Consider the following 22,920-nt stretch of genomic DNA (forward strand, 5'->3'; position numbering starts at 1 on the left):
GTTGAGAAATCTTAAAATGAGAGGTTTAACGATTTGTCCAATTTGAGATATTCTTTTAGGTTTAAAACAATATTCAATGTTCTATTTTAACTTCTGGAGTCTATAAATTGAGTTTAGTAATTGCATTTAGTTTTTTTAATGCTTTCTGCAGCTCTTTAACAGTTTAGCATCTTGCACCCATCACCTGCTCGTCAGTTCACCTGCAAATAGCTAGCCTTATGAAAACTCAGCAAAAATGTTAAAACTACCACTATTCTCTAGTTGCATTATTTCCTGTTATTTTAGATGTTAACTTTATATTTTCTCTAAGCGTTTTCTCTCCAGAGAGGCAACACCAGTCTGGTTTCTGCTGAGCTGTGACAGCCTCCTGGAGGGGGCCATCGAGTGGCATGCTGCTGCCAACCACTGAACATTCCCCTCTGCTGGCATTAATGTTTTCTATCATAGAAATTAATACTACTAGTTCCTTTTTTGTTGTTGTTTGTGAAATTGCTCTGTCTTCTCAAATCCCCACTGAGTTCAGGGCTAGAAACCCAACCTTCTACAGGATGGGTTACATTTTCAGGATCTGAGCAGAACTTCACAACAAATCTGTGTCAATATAAAATGTAAAAATCCACATATTGAAGAGAACAATCCAAGTGCGATCACACTCACCTAACAGCAGAAAAATGGTGTTCCAGAATGTGTTTAGGGTCAGTTTAGCTTCAACACTCAGGCCCTGTCCACACGTAGCCGGGGATCTGCCAGAACGTAGATATTTTTCTACGTTTTGGCCTGTCATCCACACGAAAACTGAGTTTTTTCACACGAAAACAGATCTTTTTAAAAACTCCGGCCAAAGTGAAGTTCTGCGTTTTCTCCGTTTTGGGTGTCTGCGTGTGGACGGACAAAACCGGAGTTTTAAGGTCCGCAACGTCACTTTCCGCAACAAAAAAATGCTGACATCACGTGTGCGACCTGTGTTTACACTAGCTGACAGCATGGATGCCCTCAGAGCTGCGCTCGCTTTATCAATTGTCCAAGCGCTTTTTGCTTGTTTGTTTTTGCAAGCGGAATTACTGCTCCTTGCGGAAGACCACAGACGAAGGACGAGGTTAAGAACGGGGGAAGTACTGCCGCCTACAGGTCTGGCATGTCCTTAACAACGTATTTATCCGGGTACGTGTGGACAGAGTTTTTTTTTAAACGAGATGGTGTGGATGCAAGTTTTTGGAGGGGCGGATATTCGTTTTTAAAACAACCCGGCTACGTGTGGACTAGGCCTCAAAGAAACTGGTTTCATTCCACCTGTTTCAAGCTGAAAGCCTCAGGTGAGCATGAATTAAGATTTGTAAAGGTTCTAGTTTGTGAATTTATAATCACATGTGTAGTAATGATAAACTGCTGATTGTACTTTCACTATAAATATTTTAGTGGGTTAGGAAACGTCTGACCATTAAAATGTCAACATATCATTACATTATATCATTATAAGATGGACCTGAGCAAACTCAGACTGATGCAGATTCCTTCTAGTGTGGCTGAAACTCACCTTCAGTCATAACAAGCTCCTCACACACACACACACACACACACACACACACACACACACACTGCTGCTGCTGCTGCTGCAGGCACTTTGGGGGTTGCACAACAGCAGAGTTAATAATGCAATCAGCACCTCAGATTTTGTTATTGAGCTCTGTCCAAGCTTCTCCTCCTTCTTGGTTTTTATATATTGATTTAGCAGCAGCACCTAGTTGGTTTGTTTCAACTTCTGAACCAATCAAAGCTCTTTAGTGTTTCCGCTGCAGTTGGTGTGTTTGCCTGCTGGCTGCCAGCGGTAAATTGTGTCAGTGTCTGGTCTCCCATACAATCTCAGTTCTGCTTTATTCAAAGGGAGCATGTGCATTAAGCTTTTTATTAGTTTAAGATGTAATACAAACTAATAGTCTGTCTAACTGTAGAAATCAGAGCATAGCAAAGCAACAGACATCAATAGAGCCCAAGAACTACCTATTTACATTATTTATAGTAAAAAGGCAAACTATTAGATTTTTAAGTTTTAAAATGGCAGAATTTGAAAGACTAACCAACATTAAACAGAAGAAAACAGTCAACAGAAGTTAATGCATGAAAATACAATATAGGGCATAATAAGACCGTTGCAAGTTAAAGAGAAATTGTTAGCAGAAATAAACATTAAGATGTTCACAAGACACAATGAAACCATTCAACAAAATAAAAGCTGCAGAACTAATTAAACATTGCTAAAATAATTTAGTTGCATAATATATGCATGTGCACTCACAGGCCACTTCATTAGGTACAATCACTTGTTAGCACAAGTAGCTAATCAGCTGATTATTAGGCAGGGTCTACATGCATTTAGATGTTGAAGCTAAAACTGAGTATCAGACTGGAGATAAATGAGGTTTAATGGACTTGAACGTAACATTTTTGTTGGTACCAGACATGCTTGTCTGAGGGTTTCAGAACCTGGTATTCTGCTGCGATTTGGACCCACGGCCATCTCTAAAGTTTATGAAGAATAGTCTGAAAAGCATAAAATCTCTGTAGCACTGAAGTTGTGTCGATGCAAATGTCTTGTCAAGATCAGAGGAGACCATACTGGTTATAGATGATCCCAGCAGATCAGATACTGGTTCCAACCAAAGTCTGCAGAACGAGCCTGCAAAAGAAAATGGGCAAAAATGCTGATTCACTCTGGATCCCTTAGTACCACCTGAGTTTGGTTTAAACACCACAAACTACCCGGGTATTGTTGCTGACCCTGCCCATCTCTTTATGCCCACATAGACCCATCTTCAGATGCTATTTCCAGCTGGATCATTCCCCTTGTCACAAAGCTCAGATCACTTCTAACTGGTTTCTAGAACAGTTCACTGGACTCCAACTGTCTCCACAGTCACTCCAGTCCAGAACGTCTAAGAAACATTTCCAACACCCTATTGAGCAAAGGTGTGGACTCAAGTCAGACTCGAGTCGCTATTTTAATGACTTCTGACTTGACTTGATAAAATCTATAAAGACTTACGACTTGACTCGAACTTGAACACCAATGACTTGCGACTTGAATCGACTTGCATCTGTTGACTTGATGATGACTTGAGCATATCTGATGTTTTGGCACAAAAGTGGCCCGACATGGACAAAAGTCATAAATAATTCTTGGTTCTGGGTTTGATCTTGTTCTGCTAACTGCAGCAGCACTTTGTTTATAATCAGCTTCAGTTGTACTTTCTGCTTGTTTCAGCAAATAAATGAAGTTTTAAGAAGCTTTAATTCTGGAATTTATTTATTATCATTGTCATTAAATTGAAGTTGGACAGATGACGTGATTATGACTTGAAAATTTAAAGTGAAGGACTTGGACTTGACTTGAACTTCCACATAACTGACTTTGGACTCGACTTGGACTTGGTTGTGTTTGACTTGGACTTGAATGGAAAGACTTGTGACTTACTTGTGACTTGCAAAGCAGTGACTTGGTCACACCTCTGCTATTGAATTTATGACATGAAGAATTAAAATGGTATTCCATCCAAAGTAAAGTTTTGTGTGTTTCCATTGCCATAGAAATGTCACAAGGACGTCCCACGTCTGTGTTTCCTTTGTGCTACTGATTATTTTCACTTGCGGTCACTATGATTATTGAGGTCACCAAGCAGAATTAGGATCACTATTGAGTAATTTTACCAGTGTTTTCCACAAACACTGCTAGTTGTTACCATTAACTTACATTGTTTTATGCTTAGCTAAAGCTAAAGGAGTACTGCTGGATCAGAAGATTGACTGGGCTGGTTATCAATAGTTTTTGTCCTACTTGTCTAACTATGGGGAATATGGAAACAGACAAAATTTTACTTTGGGGTGAAATAACCTTATAAGGTTATTCTGAAGGGGGAAGAAGGTCCAGCCTGGTAATGATCAGAAAGAGTCCCTCTGAAAAATGCATTGGTATTTGGTATCGATGTAATAATGTGGCTAGTGGCTCATTCTGATTCATGGTGTAAGGACAGTTTATTAAATTTACTCATTTTGGGTGCTGCTTTGTGAAATGACATTAGTAAGAAAAGGTCTTTTGGGTACAGGATTAATAGTCCAACAGTGTTTGAGAGAGCAGAGGACTGTGTTCTGGGTTCTCGTTCAATAAAAGTCAGTAGAAGAAAGAGGATAAGCAGTAAAATGCAGCTAAATATCGCGGAGGACTTTTATAACTGAGAGTTTATGTGAAAGACTTTACTTCAAAAACATAACCAAGGAGAACAGACAGCAGAAAAACAATACGGAGCAGTACCTAAGTGACTGATCGTGTCTTTATCTGACGTTTAAAGGCACCAACCATCGAGTCTCATGAATCATGTGTTTGAATCCGAGCTCTGCTTTTTATTTTCATGTTAAAGGGTTGTGTTATATTATGCAAAACCCTCAACTAAGCAAACGTACATTTTACAGTTGGAGTGTTTTTGTGGTTCATTTTTATTTCCGTGGTGCTGCTGAGCAAATCACCAGGTATGGATGGTGTCTCAAACGCAGCCCTCTTCTAGACGGAAGAGGCTTTCCCAGCAGACCCTCACTATGTGTTTGGGTCTGCCAGGTCTACGCGGCATCTTCCCCTGCCATCTGATCCAACTCACCACCAGGTGGTGATCAGTTGACAGCTCCGCTCCTCTCTTCACTCGGGTGTCCAAAACATACGGCCACAGGTCCGATGATACAACTACAAAGTCTATCATCGACCTGCGACCAAGGTTTCCCTGGTACCAAGTGTACCGATGGGCATCCTTATGTTCGAACATGGTGTTCGTTATGGCCAAACTACGGCTTGCACAGAAGTCCAATAACGAAACTCCACTCGAGTTCAGATCAGGCGGGCCGTTCCTCCCAATCACACCCCTCCAGGTCAAGCTGTCATTGCCCATGTGAGCATTGAAGTCCCCCAGCAGGACAATGGAGTCCCCTGATGGAGCACTAACTAGCACTCGTCCCAGGGACTCCAAAAAGGGTGGGTACTCTGAACTGATATTTGGCCCATAAGCACAAACACCTGTAAGGACCCGTTCCCCGACCCGAAGGCACAGGGAAGCTACCCTCTCGTCCCCGGGGTAAACCCCAACACACAGGCAGAGAGTCTTGGGGCTAACAAAAAGCCAACCCCAGCTCTCCGCCTCTCACCCGGAGCAACTCCAGCAAGGGACAGTGTCCAACCCCTCTCAAGGACTTGGGTTCCAGAGCCAATGCTATGTGTCGAGGTGAGTCCGACTATATCTAGCCAGTACCGCTCAACCTCTGCCACAAGCTCCTGCTCCTTTCCCGCCAGCGAGGTGACATTCCATGTCCAAAAACCAGTTTTCTTGTCCGGGGATCGGACCGCCAAGGCTCCCGCCTTGGTCTGCCACCCGATCCACATTAGCTGTACCGAATTCGGTACTTTTTAAGGTACCGACCGAATTCCATAGTACCAACTGAGCACTGATTCACATCATTTGAAACGGTGCCTCGTTTCGGTACCTGTCCTTCACAACGAGAACTTGCCTAGACAGCTGCGCATGCGCAAGAGCGTTATGTCGTCGGTCGCTGCGAGCCAGTTGTAAACAGAGCAGCATGGTAGAAAGAACGCACGCTAAAGCTTGGATCCACTTCACTAAATGTGATGGGTAACTGGGCAATGACGAAACCAGCGACAACGATCTAAGTGAGACATCCTCATCTTAATCTTCTCCGGTAGGTAAATAAAATGTTTAAGATAATGTTAGCTTGATATGTTAGCTTCCGTTTCACTAATGGTGTGTTCGCTTTCTCCTCGGAACTCCGAATTTCCGACTAGAAGAACATGAAAGCGCTCCAAAGTTTGGCTTCACTTTACTAAATGCGACGGGTGATTGGGTGAAGATGAAACCAGCGACAACGATCTAAGTGTGAGGCATCATCGTTTTAATCTGCTCCAGCAGCTAAATAAACTGTTTAAGATAACGTTAGCTTGATAAGTTAACTTCCATTCCCACCAATGTTATCAACTAATGGTGCGTTCGCTTTCTCCTCAGAAATTCCAACTTCCCAGTAGGAAAAATCAAATGAAAAGGACGGCAAAAGGAATGAAGATACACAGTAAATTTAGTTCACAGTAAAGATGTTTGCTTCAGTTTAATTATCAGCTTATAAAACTACAAGGACGATGTTAAAATACAAACAGTTGTATGTTATTTATCGTGATATTTATCAAATATTGTTATATGTTGAGAAAAATATATATTTAATTATAAAAGAGAATTAAAAATATTAAACACTCAAAAGTACCAAAATTTGGTACCATTAAGTACCGGTATCGATTCCTAGGTACCGGGAATTAGTACCGAATCGATTCAAATGTCAAAGGTACCCATCCCTGCACTGGGCCCTTCATGTTCCTCCTTTGGGTGGTGGGTCCACAGTTGGATGAGCCCATGTATCTGGTTCAGGCTGGGCCCGGCCGGGCCTCATTGGCAAAAGCCCGGCCACCAGGCGCTCGCTCACGGGCCCCAACCCCAGGCCTGGCTCCAGGGTGGGACCCTGGTAACCCTCCGGGCCGGGTACTCCGACTCTTTGATTGTACATCCATGAAAGATCGTCACAGGAGTTGTGAAAAAGTGTTTAAAAATTTATACATTTTTTGTGGTAGAGCTTTTTGAACAACCTTCAGATGAGGAGAGATTGGTACAAGAGGTTTCCTAAAATGGTCCAAATGGGTCCACATCCTAAGATCACTAGAAACTTGGGATGACAATAAAAGTTGTTTCTGTTCCATTTTTCTGAAAATGCTACCTCTCTCTCTCTCTCTCTCTCTCTCTCTCTCTCTCTCTCTCTCTCTCTCTCTCTCTCTCTCTCTCTCTCTCTCTCTCTCTCTCTCTCTCTCTCTCTCTCTGATAAACTGCACGTATCACAATTCAATTCAAATTACTGAAAATATTTTTTGCATAAAAATCCTGTTAAAAACATCGATGACGAATATTAAAATGGAAATGCAAAGTGGGCGGAGCGATATAAAAAGTCATCTTTCATATTTTTGTTCTTCCGAAGCAATATTTGTCTTGATTTTTTGGATTTCTGCTATGATTTTACAGCCAGGAAAGCACTTTGAGTTGTTAGTTTAATTTTTTACCTTCACCTGCCTCACTCTGGAGCTTTAAATCCTTAAAGTGTGTGAACCACATAAATTAGCATCTTGTCGTGATGACGTCTAAACCATTAGATTTGTTTGCATTCAGAGATATTTATGCAGATGCTATGGGCAAACAGTGAAGCTTACTGTTTAATCTGAGCACTCAGTGAAGCGGAAGTAAGCTAAATGGAAATTTCTTACTAGTTATAATATGCAAAATACATGTTTTTCTTTATTGTTTCAGAAGTTAGTTTTTTCCTGAGCTGAGCACAGTCTCACAGATGCTCCGTGTCCTTTTTCTGAGGCAAATCTCACTGCAACGAATCAGACCGCTTCCTACTGCCAAAATCTCCGGAAAACAGCCTTTACTCCCTTTTGTCAGTGCTGGTGACAAACAGGCCTGTGGAGCTGTCACTCATCTATTCGTGTTGCTTCACAGATGCTGGATAACGATGTAGAAGGCACTGAGCGTGTGTGTGTGTGTGTGTGTGTGTGTGTGTGTGTGTGTGTGTGTGTGTGTGTGTGTGTGTGTGTGTGTGTGTGTGTGTGTGTGTGTGTGTAGGTGCAGCCTGAAGCAGATTCTTAAATCTTCAAATGTGCTCGGCTTTGATTTTTCACAGCTCGGTTATGTTGTGCTATAAAAACCAGTGTCAGCTTTATTTGATAAGATTGTGTGTGCATGTGTGTGTGTGTGTGTGTGTGTGTGTGTGTGTGTGTGTGTGTGTGTGTGTGCGCATGTGTGTGCATGCGTGTGTGTGCGCACGCGTGCATGCACGCGTGTGTGCATATGTGTGTGTGTGTGTGTGTGCGTGCGTGCGTGAATGCGTGTGTGTGTCTGTGTGTGTGCGTGCATGCGAGTGTGTGTGTGTGTGTGTGTGCGTGTGTGTGTGGGCGTGCGTGCGTGTATGTGTGTGTGTGTCGGTATGTGTGTGCGTGCGTGCGTGCATGCGTGTGTGTGCGTCCACGTGTGCGTGCGTGCGAGTGTGTGTGTGTGTGCGCGTGTGTGTTTGTGCGTGTGTGTGCGCACGTGTGTGTGTGTGTGTGTGTGTGTGTGTGTGCGCGTGCATGCGTGCGTGTGTGCATATGTGTGTGTGTGTGCGTGCGTGCGTGAATGCGTGTGTGTGTCTGTGTGTGTGTGCGTGCATGCATGCGAGTGTGTGTGTGTGTGTGCGTGTGTGTGTGTGCGTGTATGCGTGTGTGTGCGTGCGTGCGTGCATGCGTGTGTGTGCGTCCACGTGTGCGTGCGTGCGAGTGTGTGTGTGTGCGCGTGTGTGTGTGTGCGTGTGTGTGCGCACGTGTGTGTGTGTGTGTGTGTGTGTGTGTGCGTGCGTGCTTATAAGAACTTCTCCTACAGCTTCTGATGTAACCAGTCACAACCCACTCTGGATCTGGGCTCGAAGCCCTTGTTATTCTGGAAGATGGCGGTGATAAAGCTCAACGTGAACCTTCCTGCTGCCATCCGCTCCTGCTTCTTTGTTTGGCTGACAAGATTTATGTTTGCATGAAAGCACTGCAGCTCCCTGCTAACCGCTCATAGCATTTACAGTTTGTCACACACACACACACGTCTCCACGAAGAGCAAACAGCAGGTTGTTATCGCTCCTTGTCTGGTGTGTGGATTGTTTATCTGGGCAAAGCACGAGCAAAGATTAAAATGCACAACGGTGAGTTTTCATGTTCTGTAGTTATTGGAATCCTTTATTATCTATTTTCTTCTCCTTCTGGAAGAATTTATTACCACTCCATCTCAAAGGGGAAATTTGTAAATGGGACTCCTCAATTGTCTACGAAAGTCATCATGATAACTTTGTTAATTACTGAGGCAAGGCAACTTTATTTGTACAGCACCTTACAATGGTATAGAACCGACCAAAGTGCTTCACAGACATTGAAAACATAAAAACAACACACAACATAAAATGCATAAAAAGTAAAGCTTAAGAACCAACCTGATAAAATACTAGAAAGACTCTTGTGCTGGGTTAAAAGCCAAATCATAAAAATAGGTTTTCAAAACAGATTTTAAACCAGACTGTGAAGAGGCCGACCTAACGCTCAAAGGCAGAGCATTCCAGAGCCTAGGGGCTGCTGCAGAGAAAGCCCTGTCACCTCTGAGCTTGCATTTTGTTTTAGAGACTTCCAGGAGCATTCTACCAGCCGACCTCAGACTCAGTGCAGAGGAGTAAAAAACCAGAAGCTCAGAGAGGTAATCTGGAGCAAGGCCATGCAGAGATTTGAAAGCCCATAAAAGCACCTTGTACTGGATTCTAACACAAACAGGCAAACAGTGCATTGAGGCCAGGATGGGAGTAACATGCTCCATCTTTTTCGTCCCATTGAGCAGCCGTGCAGCAGCATTCTGCACCAACTGAAGACATGAGAGGTGGGATTGTGAAACACCAAGGTACAAAGAATTACAGTAATCAAGCCTTGATGTAATAAAATAATGAAATTGGCTCGTCACCATGGCTCATCTCTGTGAGCAGTGAGGAGGGCTGTAGCATGTGACAAGAACCAAACACAGAAGTGCTAGCAATGGGTGACGTCTAAAGCCTGGTTTATGCTTCTCCGTCAGCTCCGCAAGGGACAGACACGCACGGAATGACGGAAGCGTTTTGCTCTTTTACTTCTCCGTCTCCTGGAGAGTGTTGCAAAGCAGTTGCCCGGCAGGACAACAGAGGGCGTAGCGCTGTTCTGTGGTATCCTGTCATGTATCGGTCCAAGATAGTGTGTTTATATTGTGTTTTTTGTGTATATAAGAGACTTTTAACACGGACATATTTGTCTCTCATTCTCCCACCGCTTCATGCGCTCCCCACCTCTAAACCCACGTTTCCTGTCATTTCCGTCCACAAATAAAACGCTTGCTGCGCATCTTTTCACTCCTCCAGTCACGGGAGAATTAAACGTTCATATTTTTAGAGTTTTTTCGCGAAGTATTCTTCAAGCTTCTCCGTGTCTGCCGCTAGTTATCCTCGGCTCTCTTTGCAATGGCGGCGCTGTAAACAACAGCGGCGTCCTGACCAATCACAAGCTTGCGCACTCCGTCTCGTTCGACGGATGTTTAAAAAAGTGGGCTCGACTCCGTAAGTACTTGCGCGCCTGCCGGAGCCCCACGCAAGGACGTATAATGGCGTTGCGTGTCTCCGCACTGACGCAGACGGAGAAGCATAAATCAGGCTTAACACGCAGTTATTCTAGAAATGCCGGCACAAGCCTTGAATGGAAACGAGGATGCTGCAACGTTCCATAAAGTAAAAGGAACAGGCTTACTGTAGGATGTTGAAGATGATGCTGGAGTGGCCTGGCCTGCCAGACTCCTCCTCTGTTTAATTCTGCACAGAGAAAGGGTCTGGGAACTCTCCTATTCAAATAACCCCACCCCCTGAGAATTCTAACCGAGCCAGTCAGCGCTGAGTAGCGTACGTCACACACCACAACGCCGAGTTTGTCGAACATGGCGACTGAAGCGGAGTTCGCTGCGGCTCTTTCCTCTGTTCTAAATGACTTGAACACATCTTTAAAACAGCAAGTAGAAGCGCTAAAAGCCTTTCTTCTAAATAAAGATGCTTGCGCTGTCGCCAGACGCCATTTTTGACTACAGCTAAAAAACTGAGATCCCACTTGAGCGTAAAGCGCCTAGGCCACGGACAGAGCTAAGGAGCTACAATAACTGAGCATGGACGCTTACCCAGCTTCAGGTCTTCCTGAAGTAGGGTAAGCATGATGACGTGGAAAGGCGGACACAGGTGCAGGGAATGCTGGGAAGTGGAGTTCTGGGTGATGTCTGAAGGTAAGTGGATGGCTGGAGGGTTGGAGTCGTGACAGCCTGATTGCCCATTTAGCTGAGCAGCGTAATCCAAAGTTCACATTTTAAGGAGACACCATCAGCAGGCGGCAGAGCTGTGCTGTTCAGTGGCGCTTAAAACTTTTGAAAGAATAAATTGTGTGACAAAAATTCTTTTAACAAATTACAAATGGGACAACACACTGACCTATCTGGACACACAGTTACAGCGGATGCTTGATTGGAGCACTGATGCCTGAAATAAACTCCATGAGGGGAAAAAGCACAGAGAAGACAAAAACAAAGCCAACGATTGTCCAGGACTGAAAACTGGACATGCATCAATGTTAGATGGCACAGTAAACACAAACAATAGCTGAACAACCACAGGAAAGGACAAGAAGTCATTTTCACTCTCAGAGAGTTGATTTTAAACCTGTTTCAGACATCATTTGGTTCCACTTCTCTTAAAACTTACTACTCACCCCGGATTTCCACTGGATTTGTAATAGACTCGTTTTAATAATAATAATAATAATACATTTTATTTCAAAGCGCCTTTCAGGACACCCAAGGTCACTTTACACAAAAGTGTCAGTGAGTTCCCTTCCCACCCGCAGTGTTTCAGATGCAAAACGTCAAAAGTACTCCATGCAGATGGTCCTGCAAGGTCATGAAATGGCTGGAGAACTGCAAGACCACGCTTGATTTTGGCAGTTCGGGTGTTAACAAAAAAGAAGAAAGACAGCTGCATGTGTCCAAAAAGATCTGTGATTTATTTTCTGTTCTGTTTACCTCGACTGTGGAGGAGACAAGTAATTACTTACTGTATTTTAAAGCAACTGGGAATCTTCATGTGACTTTAATTTTGAAAGCTTTCAAATATTTTACACTGCTTTCATGTTTGACTTCCTGTCTGGCCTGATCTGAACTGATGAGCCTTTAGAAAATAGAATAAAAGCATAAATGAGACATCCCTTTGCTTCTGGGATGCTTCCCAGATTTGACACTTTGCGGTTGGTGGAAACGCACCCATCCACTGTAATGGTGGCTAATTGATGCATAATTTTGTGGATGTTATGCGACACTTAGGCTACGCATCTGGTAGAGAGGTCCATTTAAACTACCGTAAATCCTCTAATACAGGCCTGTATTCAATTAACGGCCGGGTCTCATATTTTGGCCGGTGTCGGAGTCGGCGGAGGTGAATAATGGTCGGTCTCTTATTGTGGCCGGGTGGAATGTGGTAACAAGCAAGTACGGGGGGCGGTTGTGTCATCGTCTCACTTTTGATTTGCCAGTGATAGACCGCGAGGGTAACTTTAACTGTGCTGAGACGAAGAGGAGGTGAAAATTTGATATCAAGTTCAAAGAGAACGTGCTGAATATGCTGCAGAACACTCTGGGGAGCAGTAGCAGGGGTTGTATGAACTAGTCGACTTCACTATAGTGACTTTTTATGCCTGTCGTCGACTAGTCGCTGTCACGTGATAATGACCGGCAAGATGCAGCCCTCGGAAAAGACAGCAGCCTGCTGTCAGCAGGTGACAAGCTCCTGCGCTCGGGGGGGCAACGCGCTGTGCCAGAGCGTCGGTACTGACACGCGATCATTCATGTCGGTTCATTTCCTTCAATGTTTTCTGTCTTTTATTTGCGCCTGATGCGTTTCTTTGTGGAGCGGGGCGCATCACCTTGTCATCCGGTGATGCACCGATCACTGATGCGGCCGGCAAGCAGCGAGCACTCCGCTGTTTTAGCGGTCGGTAGATCTTTTAGAACTGCAGTTCAAAGGTAACTCATAAGGTGAATATATATGAACCCAGGTAGCAGTTTCTCTTTAGGATTGAGAGGAGATGCAGGAAGATAATAAACAGGCACGACAGAAAAATAGTCAAATAAAAACCTGGTTGCAACAAACAGACACCATTGAAGGTAATCAGAAGTGAGGAACAGAAAATGAAATAATTATTTTAATGTTTAGAGCAGCAGGAACTCTGAGAGGCTGCAGGCGCATCAGTGAGTTTGCGGCCGCTGCGCAGGGGGAGGGGGGAGAGGGCTGAAGCAGAAACTACCGTTGTTAAAAGAAACGTGTTTAACTTTGAAAATGTGAGCACAATTTTAATTGTAAAAACTCCAGTGAACCATTAGTTCATTTTGCTCAAATAGAAATAAAGGCCTGCCTCTAATTCTGGCCCTCCTTCCAATAAAGGCCTGGAGCTTGATGAGCTTGAGTCAAATACAGGCCCGGGCCTGTATTAGAGGATTTACGGTATGTGGAAAGACTGTTGAGATTGTAAATGTTAGAATTTAAAGCCCAAATTATACTTCTCTGTGAGCTCCATGAGGGAGACACCCACGCACAGACGGAGACATTTTGCCCTCAGACTTCTCCGTGTCCTGGGGAGTGTTTCAAAGCAGTTCCCCGCCAGGACAACAGAGGGCGTAGTGCTGTTCTGTGGTATCCTGTCATGTATCCGGTCCAAGTTAGTGTGCTTATATTGTGTTTTTCTGTATTTAAGAGACTTTTAATGCGGACAAATTTGTCCTTCATTCTCCTCCACCTCTTCATGAAGTCGCCACCTCTAAACCCACGTATCCTGTCATTTCTGTCTACGAATTAAACACTTGCTGTGCATCTTTTCACATCTCCAGTCATGGGGGAATAAAATGTTCATATTTTAGAGTTTTTCCACGAGGAATTCTTCAAGCTTGTCCATGTCTGCTGCTAGATATCAATCAATTAATCAATCAAATTTGATTTCTAAAGCGCTTTTCAAACAAAGTGTGATTCAAAGTGCTTTATAAAATGACCCCAGATTCCCATAACAGGTTAAAAACATTAACAAACATATGCAAGCACACGCACACGCACACGCACACACACACAGACTCACACACACACACACACACACACACAAGTAAATATTATATTAGGCTGAGTCCAGATGAGCCAGGTATGGTAACGCAAGGAAACGCCATCAGAGGAGCCGTCTGTCCCGGCAGCATCAGGTCTTCCACACTAAGTCAGGGCACTCATTGGAGGGGGAGCATAGACCCCCACCTATAGAGCGCCCAGGAAGCTACAGTCGACCACCGCTCCCAGGGCAGAGGGCCCCCACAGAGGAAACACTGGATTAAAATGAGTAAAAATGTAATAAAAGAGCTAATATAAATGACAAAAATTAGAAAATAAGTAATAAATAAAATGATATAAACAGTAAAATAATAAAACTGTGCTAAAATATAATCATATAGAACATGCAAAGCAAGTAATAAAATGTAATCATGTAAAACGAGAAATAAAACTGTAGAAAATATTTAGATAAAAGCTAACCTAAAAAGATGGGTCTTGAGTCTTGACTTAAAAACATGAACGTTCTCTGCGGCCCTGAGGTCCTCTGGCAGCTCGTTCCAGAGGCGAGGGCCATAACATAGATATCCTCAGCTCTCGTGTTTTTGAGGGTGCAATGGCGGTGCTGTAGACGACAGAGGTGTCCTGACCAATGACAAGCTTGCGTTCTCTGTCTCGACGGACGGATGTTTAGAAAAGAGTTTGACTCCGTTCGTCCTTGCGAGCCTACTGGAGAGCCCTTGCAAGGACAGATAATGGCGTTGTGTGCGTCTGTCCCGACGCAGACGGAGACTTGTAAATTAGGCTTAAGTAACACTGCATTACACAAACCTTTACACCAACAGCCTTTCCACTGTGTAAGCGGCACGTAGCAGAATAAACTTTATTTACCTGCAAGCTCCCTTCTCAGTGGGAGTGTTTTAGACGTGAACCGGCAGCAAAAGCATTCCATACAGCTGGTCCAACGAGGTCACGAAACCGCCGCAGAATATAACACCGCACATGATTCTGTCTTCTCAAACCCCAGCGAGTCATGGCGGACGGCTGCTCACACTGATCCAGGTTCTGTTGGAGGTTTAATCCTGTTAAAAGGGAGTTTTCCTCTCAACTGTTGCTACATGCTTGCTTAGTATGAGGACTGCTGCAAAGTCCCTGGCACAGGTCAGCTCGCGCTGCTCTGGGTGGCTGCATGTTGGAGTAGCTCTGTTAACTACATGTAAGTTTTGCCTTTTTTGGACATTTTTTCTTCTAGCATCTTAAGAAAAACTGTATTTATTGGACCTTTTACTTTTCTGTTTCTGGTGCTGCAAAGCTTAGAGGATTTTTACTGTTATTTTTTCACTTTTTTCACTTTTTAGTATTTGTTATGATGCATAACCATGGCAACAAGCTGGTTTACAATCGGGAGCAGGTGATTAACATTGGGAAGGCTGAAATAATACCTCAACTGAAGCCACAAATCCCAAATGAGCTAAAGCACAAGAAGCGTGGATGCAGAGCGGGAGCAAAACAGAGACAGAGAAAGAGGAAATTCAAACCATCTCTTCCATCGATCATAATGGGCAATGTGATATCACTGGCCAACAAGATGCATGAACTCCAAGCCCTATCAAGGACTCAGCCAGAGTATCGGCAGTGCAGTGTTATGTGTTTCACTGAGACGTGGCTGCAGGACCATATCCCCAATTCCAGGGTCTCTCTGCCAGGATTCCTGACTGTACGAACAGACAGATATCTGAAGAGGAGCGGGAAATGAAAAGGAGGTGGAGTGGCAGTGCATGCCAACAACAGATGGTGCCATCCAGGTCATGTTTCAGTGAAATGTTGTCTCTGCAGCCTAGATGTTGAACTCTTGGCAGTAAGTTGTCGCCCATATTATTTGCCAAGAGAGTTCACCAGTGTTGTCTGCAACCATTTATATTCCACCTTCAGCCATTGCTGAAAATGCATGTGATGCCATCAGTTCCATTGTTGCTAAGCCACAAACCCAGCACCCCAATGCATTTGTGGCTATATCTGGTGATTTTAATCATGCCTCGTTCTCTGCTACACTTCCAACATTTCAACAGTTTGTCAGCTGCTCCACCTGAGAAAACAAGACATTGGATTTGTGTTATGCAAATGTAAAGAATGCATACATGTCCAAAACAAGACCTCCTCTGGGACAATCAGATCACAATCTTGTTTTCCTCTGCTCAGAATACAAACCACTTGTTCAGAGGCAACCTGTGACAAGAAGAACTGTGAGAAAATGGTCACAGGACGCTGATGAAGCCCTGCGGGGTTGTTTTGAGACCACAGATTGGATGACTCTCTGCCAAGGATTTGAAGAGGACATCAATGCCATGACTGGATGTGTCACTGACTATATAAACTTCTGTATGGACAACATCATACCCACGAGAACAGTGAGATGCGTCGCTAATAACAAACACTGGATCACCAGTGAACTGAAGAATCTGCTAAATGAGAAAAAAACGAGCCTTCAAAGAGGGAGACAGGGAATTATTGAGGAGTATACAGAAGCAACTGAAGATCAAGATCAGAGACAGCAAGGAGGCATACAGGAAGAAGTTGGAGAACAAACTACAGAGGAACAATATCAGAGATGTCTGGTCAGGGATGAAGAAGATCACAGGCTTCAAGCAGAGGAAGGATTGTACAGATGGCAGCCTGGACACAGCCAATGAACTGAACAAGTTCTTCAATAGGTTCGGTTCAGGAACAAACCCAGCATCCTCCTCGCCTGTCCCCAGCCAATCAGACATCCCATCCTCCTCTGAAGCCCCGGGGTACTGAAGGCCTGTGCAGAGCAGCTCTGTGGGATTCTGCAGCACCTCTTCAACCTCAGCCTGGCCCAGGAGAAGGTTCCAGTCCTGTGGAAGACATCCTGCCTTGTTCCAGTTCCAAAGAAAACTCGCCCATCAGTCAATGATGACTACAGACCGGTTGCCCTGACATCCCACATCATGAAGGTCCTGGAGAGACTCCTGTTGGTCCACCTGAATAAGCAAACTAGAACATATCAGGACCCGCTGCAGTTTGCTTATCGCCATGAAGCTGGAGTTGAAGATGCCATCATCCAGCTGCTTCAACCAACCCACTGTAATCTGGACAAAGCGGGCAGCACTATGAGGGTCATGTTCTTTTCTCCAGTGCATTTAACACAATTCATCCTGATGTACTTTGCCAGAAACTCCAGAAGACACAGGTGGGGGCCTCAACTATCGCCTGGATTAAAGACTACCTGACAAACAGACCACAGTTTGTGAGACTGAAGAACTGCACATCAAACCAGGCGATCAGTAACATTGGAGCACCACAGGGGACCGTACTCTCACCATTCCTTTTCACCCTGTACACCTCAGATTTCCAGTACAAATCAGAGACCTGTCATCTACAGAAATACTCAGATGACTCTGCAGTTGTCGGGTGTATCAGAGATGGACAGGAAGCTGAGTACAGAGAGCTGGTGGAGTGCTTTGTGGCATGGTGTGGAAACAATCATCTGACCTTGAACGTGAACAAAACAAAGGAGATGATTTTAGACTTCAGAAGAAACAGGGTGGAGTCAAGCACTGTTTCCATCATGGGAGAAGAAGTGGAGGTGGTTGAGGAATACAAATACCTTGGAGTTCACCTGGACAACAGACTGGACTGGAGAAAGAACAGCGAAGCCATTTACAAGAAGGGACACAGCAGACTGCACTTCTTGAGGATGCTTAGGTCCTTCAATGTCTGTAGCAAGGTGCTGCAGATCTTCTACAAGTCTGTTGTTGAGAGTGTAATCTCTTCAGCCATCGTCTGTTGGGGTAGCAGCATCAGAAGCAGGGAACCACTGTGGAACCACTGGAGGAGATAATGTAAAGAAGGATTCTCCAGAGAATCAAGAAAATGATGGACAACCCTGAGCATTCTCTTCACAAGACTGTCCGACAACGGAAGAGTGTCTTCAGTCAGAGGCTTCTTCAGTTTGGCTGCAACACTGACCGCTACTGGAGATCCTTCCTGCCAACAGCCATTGTAATATACAACAACTCTTTGATGACTTGATTATTATTATTATTCTGAGCTACTACAGCAATCAATTTCCCTCTGGGATTAATAAAGTATTTTTGAATTAAATTGAATTGAATTGAATTGAATTGAATTGAATGACTCCATGCAATCTGATGGGTTATTTTACACAGAAAACTGTAACTGACTGGCTTAATGAACTGAATTTAATGCACTGATAAGTAGATGCAGTTGAGACAACTCTTGTTGGAGCTATATAAATACATTTTATGGAAATTAACTGAACTGATTCCAGCAGTTGACACGATTGCAAGCAAAAAGAAAGACGGCAGCGTTCTGTGGTTTATTTTGACTTCTTGTGTTGCCTAATCTGAACTGCTGAGCTTGACACATTTCCTTGACCCTAACCCCCACTGACTCTATTGGGAGGGCATTTAGCATTAGGTCAGATGGTCTAGCATACATCTGTTCCCCACAAAACAAAAACATGCTGCAGAAGTATCCTGTTGGAGCAGACAAAGGGAAACAAAACAACTAAGACTGAATTGAGGCAGGTGCTTTATGTTCCTTCTCTGAACATTTCAGATTGCTGATTATTTGTTCACCTCACAGTGAAGTGATCGAAAGTGAGCCCAAGGCCTCCAGATTTTCTCTCTCGAGGCAAAAAAAATTCCTTTTTATATTTCATGGTGCAGATTGTGTGTGTGTGTGTGTGTGTGTGTGTGTGTGTGTGTGTGTGTGCACGCGCGTGCGCGTGCGCGTGCGTGTGTGTGTGTGTGTGTGTGTAATGTAGGTTGTGCATTTCACATCACAAGCATGCTAATGTGCACCAGAGGAACAGAGCTGATACATTTATTTGAATAATGTCTTTGATAGCATCTAGAAATACTCTTCCTCTCCTCTGAGATCTAAGAAGGGAAACCCAAGTGAGTGCAGCTTTTATTAATCACTTTTGCAAAATAAATAGCTTCACATTTTAACAATCACAATGAAGCAGGGACACACGCTAAGCACAGAGAGGTTTGTGTGAAAGTGTGAGAGTGTTGTTGCAAAAGCAGGAAACCTTCACTAGGAACAGGTTTTTTCTGTAAATGAACAAAAATCAACTCAGCTGTGTTTTAAATAGGACAGAAGGTGCTTCATGTGGAGTTGGGTGTTTTTACCTGGTTGGACATTAATCACAGTGTTTCTTCCTTGAAATGTGAAGGAAATTGAGATAAAAAAAACAGAAGCGGTACTGCCGAAATGGCATGCATAAAGAAGGGCTGAAGCAAATGACAGCAATAAAGTTATAAACTCAATGGCTTGCCTCCTAAATGATTGCCTTATTTTTAGTCGGTGCTGATCGTTAGTAAAACTGTAATAAAACTCTCACAGTCAGAACCGTTTCAGTGAGGATTGTCAGATTAGAAAAATGTACAAATTTACAAAGAACCTCCCTGAAAAACTATTGATTCAGACAAATGTCCCCGCTGTCAAACACAACTTTTGTTTTAGTAACAAAGACTCAGACGGACACGGGACTTAAATCCATCCTGCTGTGATCCAAACCATCCCAGAGTTGGCGCTCCTGGGTGTTCTCTCATGGTACTGCTGGTCATTGTGCTCTGGCCGGTCTGTGCCTCATCATCTTCATCAGCTCTCATTTGTAAACAAGCAGCTTCCCAAACCGCTACAGTCAAGAGCAGAGCTCAGTCCTACAGAAGGATGGTGTGTCTCTCCCCCCACCCTGTGGTCAGAAACGTTTCTGGTAAACACATAGATCAGGGTGGAGGGAGCCTGAGTGGAGGGCAAACAGAGGAATGTTCTCATCAACAGCAGCACCATAACACAGTCACACCAGAGAGGTGATAAAGCTAAACGTGTTGTTGTTGCTGTCACTGACGAAGTTGATTTGGCATTGCTCCAGACGAGCAATGTCCCCAATGTCCAGCTCTGACAGCAGCTGAGTTGGGTCCGTGTTTGTTGTCAGGATCTTCTGTTTCTCCCGATGCTCCTCCTGTGCCTCCTCCATCACCTCCTTCCCATCGCTGATCATTTTTTCATCATTCTCCTCCGCCTCCTCCTCTTCTGTGATGGAGCAGAGGCGGGTAGCGCTGCTAGGGTTCTCAGCAGGCGGTCTGTAGTGGCACTGCCCGTTCAGCAGCCTCCTCAGCGGCATCAGCGGTACCGCTTCCTCTCCCAGCAGCTGCTGCTGGCAGTGCCGGAAGTCGCTCTGACGCTTCAGCCGTTTAAACTCGCTGAAGGCGGAGGTGGCATTCTGATAGAGACTGTGGGCGATGGCTTGAGCCTTCCCCGACTTGCTGACCAGGACGGCATGACACCTGAGCACCACAGCCATGTTCTTGACCTGGTGCCTGTAGATCCAAGCAAGGATTTTGGGCCGACCTGGGTCAGCTGCGCAGTGAGTGATTCTGTTCAGGTAGTATCGATGGAGGGGTTTCTTTTTCCCCAATTTGTCAGAACTCATTCGGATGCCTTGTGACCCCACGGTCAACCTCATCTTGACACTTTGTTCTCCGTAGTTGCTCCTCGCCCAGATTTTGGCCACTGCCTCCTGGGTGCAGCCCTCTCCTTTAGCCGTGATGGTGACCACACTCCCGAGGTAGCGAACACTGTAAACAGGCTCCTCCTTGTTCAGTTCCACCTTTTGCCGTTTGGTATGAAAGATGTTGCCCACCCAGTCAAAGGGCCAGTCAGGCAGCGAGTCAGGACAGGAGCGCAGCAGGGAAGAGAGGATGGAGTGGTAGGTCAGCCCACTCCCCAGACTCTTGGGCTTACTCTTACCTTCATCTTCCACTAGAACAAACTTGTTCCTCCTCCATGGTAACATGGTGCAGGAGTTGGAGTGAGTGACTCCCTCTGCTGCAGCCTTTCTATCCTTCTGCTCAGGCACAAGTCTATGAAAGCCCTCGCATGTGAAGAAGAGTCAGGAAGCCAAGAGAAGCTGCTCTGCAAAGCTCTGTGAAGAGACTGAGAGCTGTGAGCCTCGGCCAGTCTGTTCTCGGTTTTGCTCCTCCTTTCTCTCCACCTCCTTTCTCTCTTCTGCTTTCTGCATCGCACAGCGCTGATCAGCGCAGGAGTCCCGCTCTCGGGCTCCCTCCCTCCCTCGTTGTTTTGCTTCCATATGGCTCCATTTCAGCTTTGCTCTGAGGTATCACCATATCTCTGTGGGTCTAATAAACCTCAGGATGACAGGATCTGCAAATCAGTTTTGCCAAGGCAAGCACTGATTTTGAATTCATGAGCTAAACTCACGTGTTCAATGTGATTTATTTTTTTCATGCTTTGATAAAATTATATAGTTAGGCCCGAGCAGCGAAAGCGCTGCGAAGGCCTCTTGTATTTTTGCTCTGTTTATTCTTTTTTATTTATTATTCTTAGCCCGCTTTGAACGGCTTTTTGGGGACCTTAACATACCCCAAAACTCACAATATTTTGCACAAATGTCAGGCCTGGAGCAAAATTTGATATTTTAAAGGTCCCAAAAAAATCGCAAAGAAAATGGCTGAACAGCGCCCCCTACAAAGTGAAAAAAAACCCTCTCCATAAAGCTTAGTTTATCGTACATATATGAAATTTGGTACACTTGTAGTACTCAACAGTCCGCACAGAAAAGTCTCATGCAAGCATGGTCAATATCAAACAGGAAGTCGGCCATTTTGGGTTGAAATGGCGATTTTTTGCCGTTTTTGCCGTTTTTAGGGTCCGTTTCTGATTGGATTGCTCGATCATTTTTCGCACGATCGTCTCAAAAGTGGTGTAAATTTGCTCAGAAGAGATGGGCGAACAAAATGAGACAAGGATTCTGAGTTTTCGTATATGTTGAAGGGGCGGGGCCAGGCCTCGAAGTTAGACTACTCGCCAAAAAAATTTTAATTGCTATAACTTCATAATTGAATAAAATAGAGTTACCACACTTTCTGTGGTCATTCGTCATCAACCCACAAAGTAATTTGAATGGTCGATTGATGACATCACACAAGCCCCGCCCCCTCAGGACCAAAAACGTCAAGTTTTACTGTGAAAGGTCTCAAATTGCCCCATTTCACTTAATCACTACAAATTTGTAGCTGGTAACTGAAGACAAGTGGGGGTTGCTTGGCGTCACTTTATGGGAGTTTTCGGCAGAGGGCGGGGCTGTGGCGGCGCGGCGAAGTCAGGCGTACCGCCGTGGCCTTACGTTTGCCTCCCATTTCGTCATTTCTAAAGATATCGTCACGAAACTTCTTGTGAGTGATCCTAGTCCAGTCCCTCAAAAAATCTGATGTGAACATCCGGTGGGCGTGGCCTATTTTCTGAAATAGCGCCCCATAGGACCATACAAACTGTCAGCCCCAAGCCATGCTTTGACTGAGGATTACGAAATTTGGTACACTAATGTGGTGTCTCAGGACCTACAAAAAAGTCTCTTGGAGCCAAGTGCAAAGTCGCACAGGAAGTCGGCCATTTTGGTCCAAGTACGCAATTTAGTGGTTTTCGCACACGTTGTTTGGAGAGTGATGCTCCGTCGCCCTTTTCACCAATCTCCTTCAAACTTGTGCTATATACTCTTAAGACATAGGGGAAAAAATTCAACCGTCGGATTTTTCAAAAGTTGAAAGATGTGGGCGTGGCTAAGCCTCAAACTTTGACCTGTCGCCACCCCACTCTTTTTTTCACAGCTCCCTACTGGACTCCTTTTACCCAATCACCAGGATTCTGTGGCAAACAGCAGTAGACAACTTGAGGTTACTTGGTCTCCAGTACTGGCAGGTTTTGAAAAAAGGCGGGGCTTTGGGAGCATGGTGAAAATCGCCATCACGCCATGGAAATACGTTTGCCTCTCATTTCTTCAGTTATCGTGATATCGCTACGAAACTTCTGGTGAGTGATCCTAGTCTGACCCCCAAGACAAATAGACAGCTGAAGTTTGTGGGCGTGGCCTATTCTCTTAAATAGCGCCCCCTAGGACCATTTAAACTAATAGCCCCAAGCCATGCTTTGACTGAGGATTACAAAACTTGGTACACTAATGTGGTGTCTCAGGACCTACAAAAAAGTCTCTTGGAGCCAAGTGCAAAGTCGCACAGGAAGTCGGCCATTTTGGTCCAAGTACGCGATTTAGTGGTTTTCGCACA

General features: G+C 44.6%; 1 protein-coding gene across 1 annotated transcript; it reads right to left on the reverse strand.

Moving 5' to 3' along the window:
- Window positions 1-18,726: 18,726 nt before the first annotated feature.
- On the reverse strand, window positions 18,727-20,954 carry fam43b (family with sequence similarity 43 member B). Its single transcript, XM_015967107.3, has one exon. It carries the CDS (start codon window positions 20,631-20,633, stop codon window positions 19,635-19,637), a length of 999 nt encoding a protein of 332 aa, XP_015822593.1. The 5' UTR covers window positions 20,634-20,954; the 3' UTR covers window positions 18,727-19,634.
- Window positions 20,955-22,920: the final 1,966 nt, after the last annotated feature.

The sequence above is a fragment of the Nothobranchius furzeri genome, chromosome 15 (genome assembly GCF_043380555.1).
Source record: "Nothobranchius furzeri strain GRZ-AD chromosome 15, NfurGRZ-RIMD1, whole genome shotgun sequence".
NCBI classification, from domain to species: Eukaryota; Metazoa; Chordata; class Actinopteri; order Cyprinodontiformes; family Nothobranchiidae; genus Nothobranchius; species Nothobranchius furzeri.

Coding starts and splice junctions, on each gene's coding strand:
- fam43b (XM_015967107.3), bottom strand. CDS start 20,633: ATGTTACCATGGAGGAGGAACAAGTTTGTTCTAGTGGAAGATGAAGGT.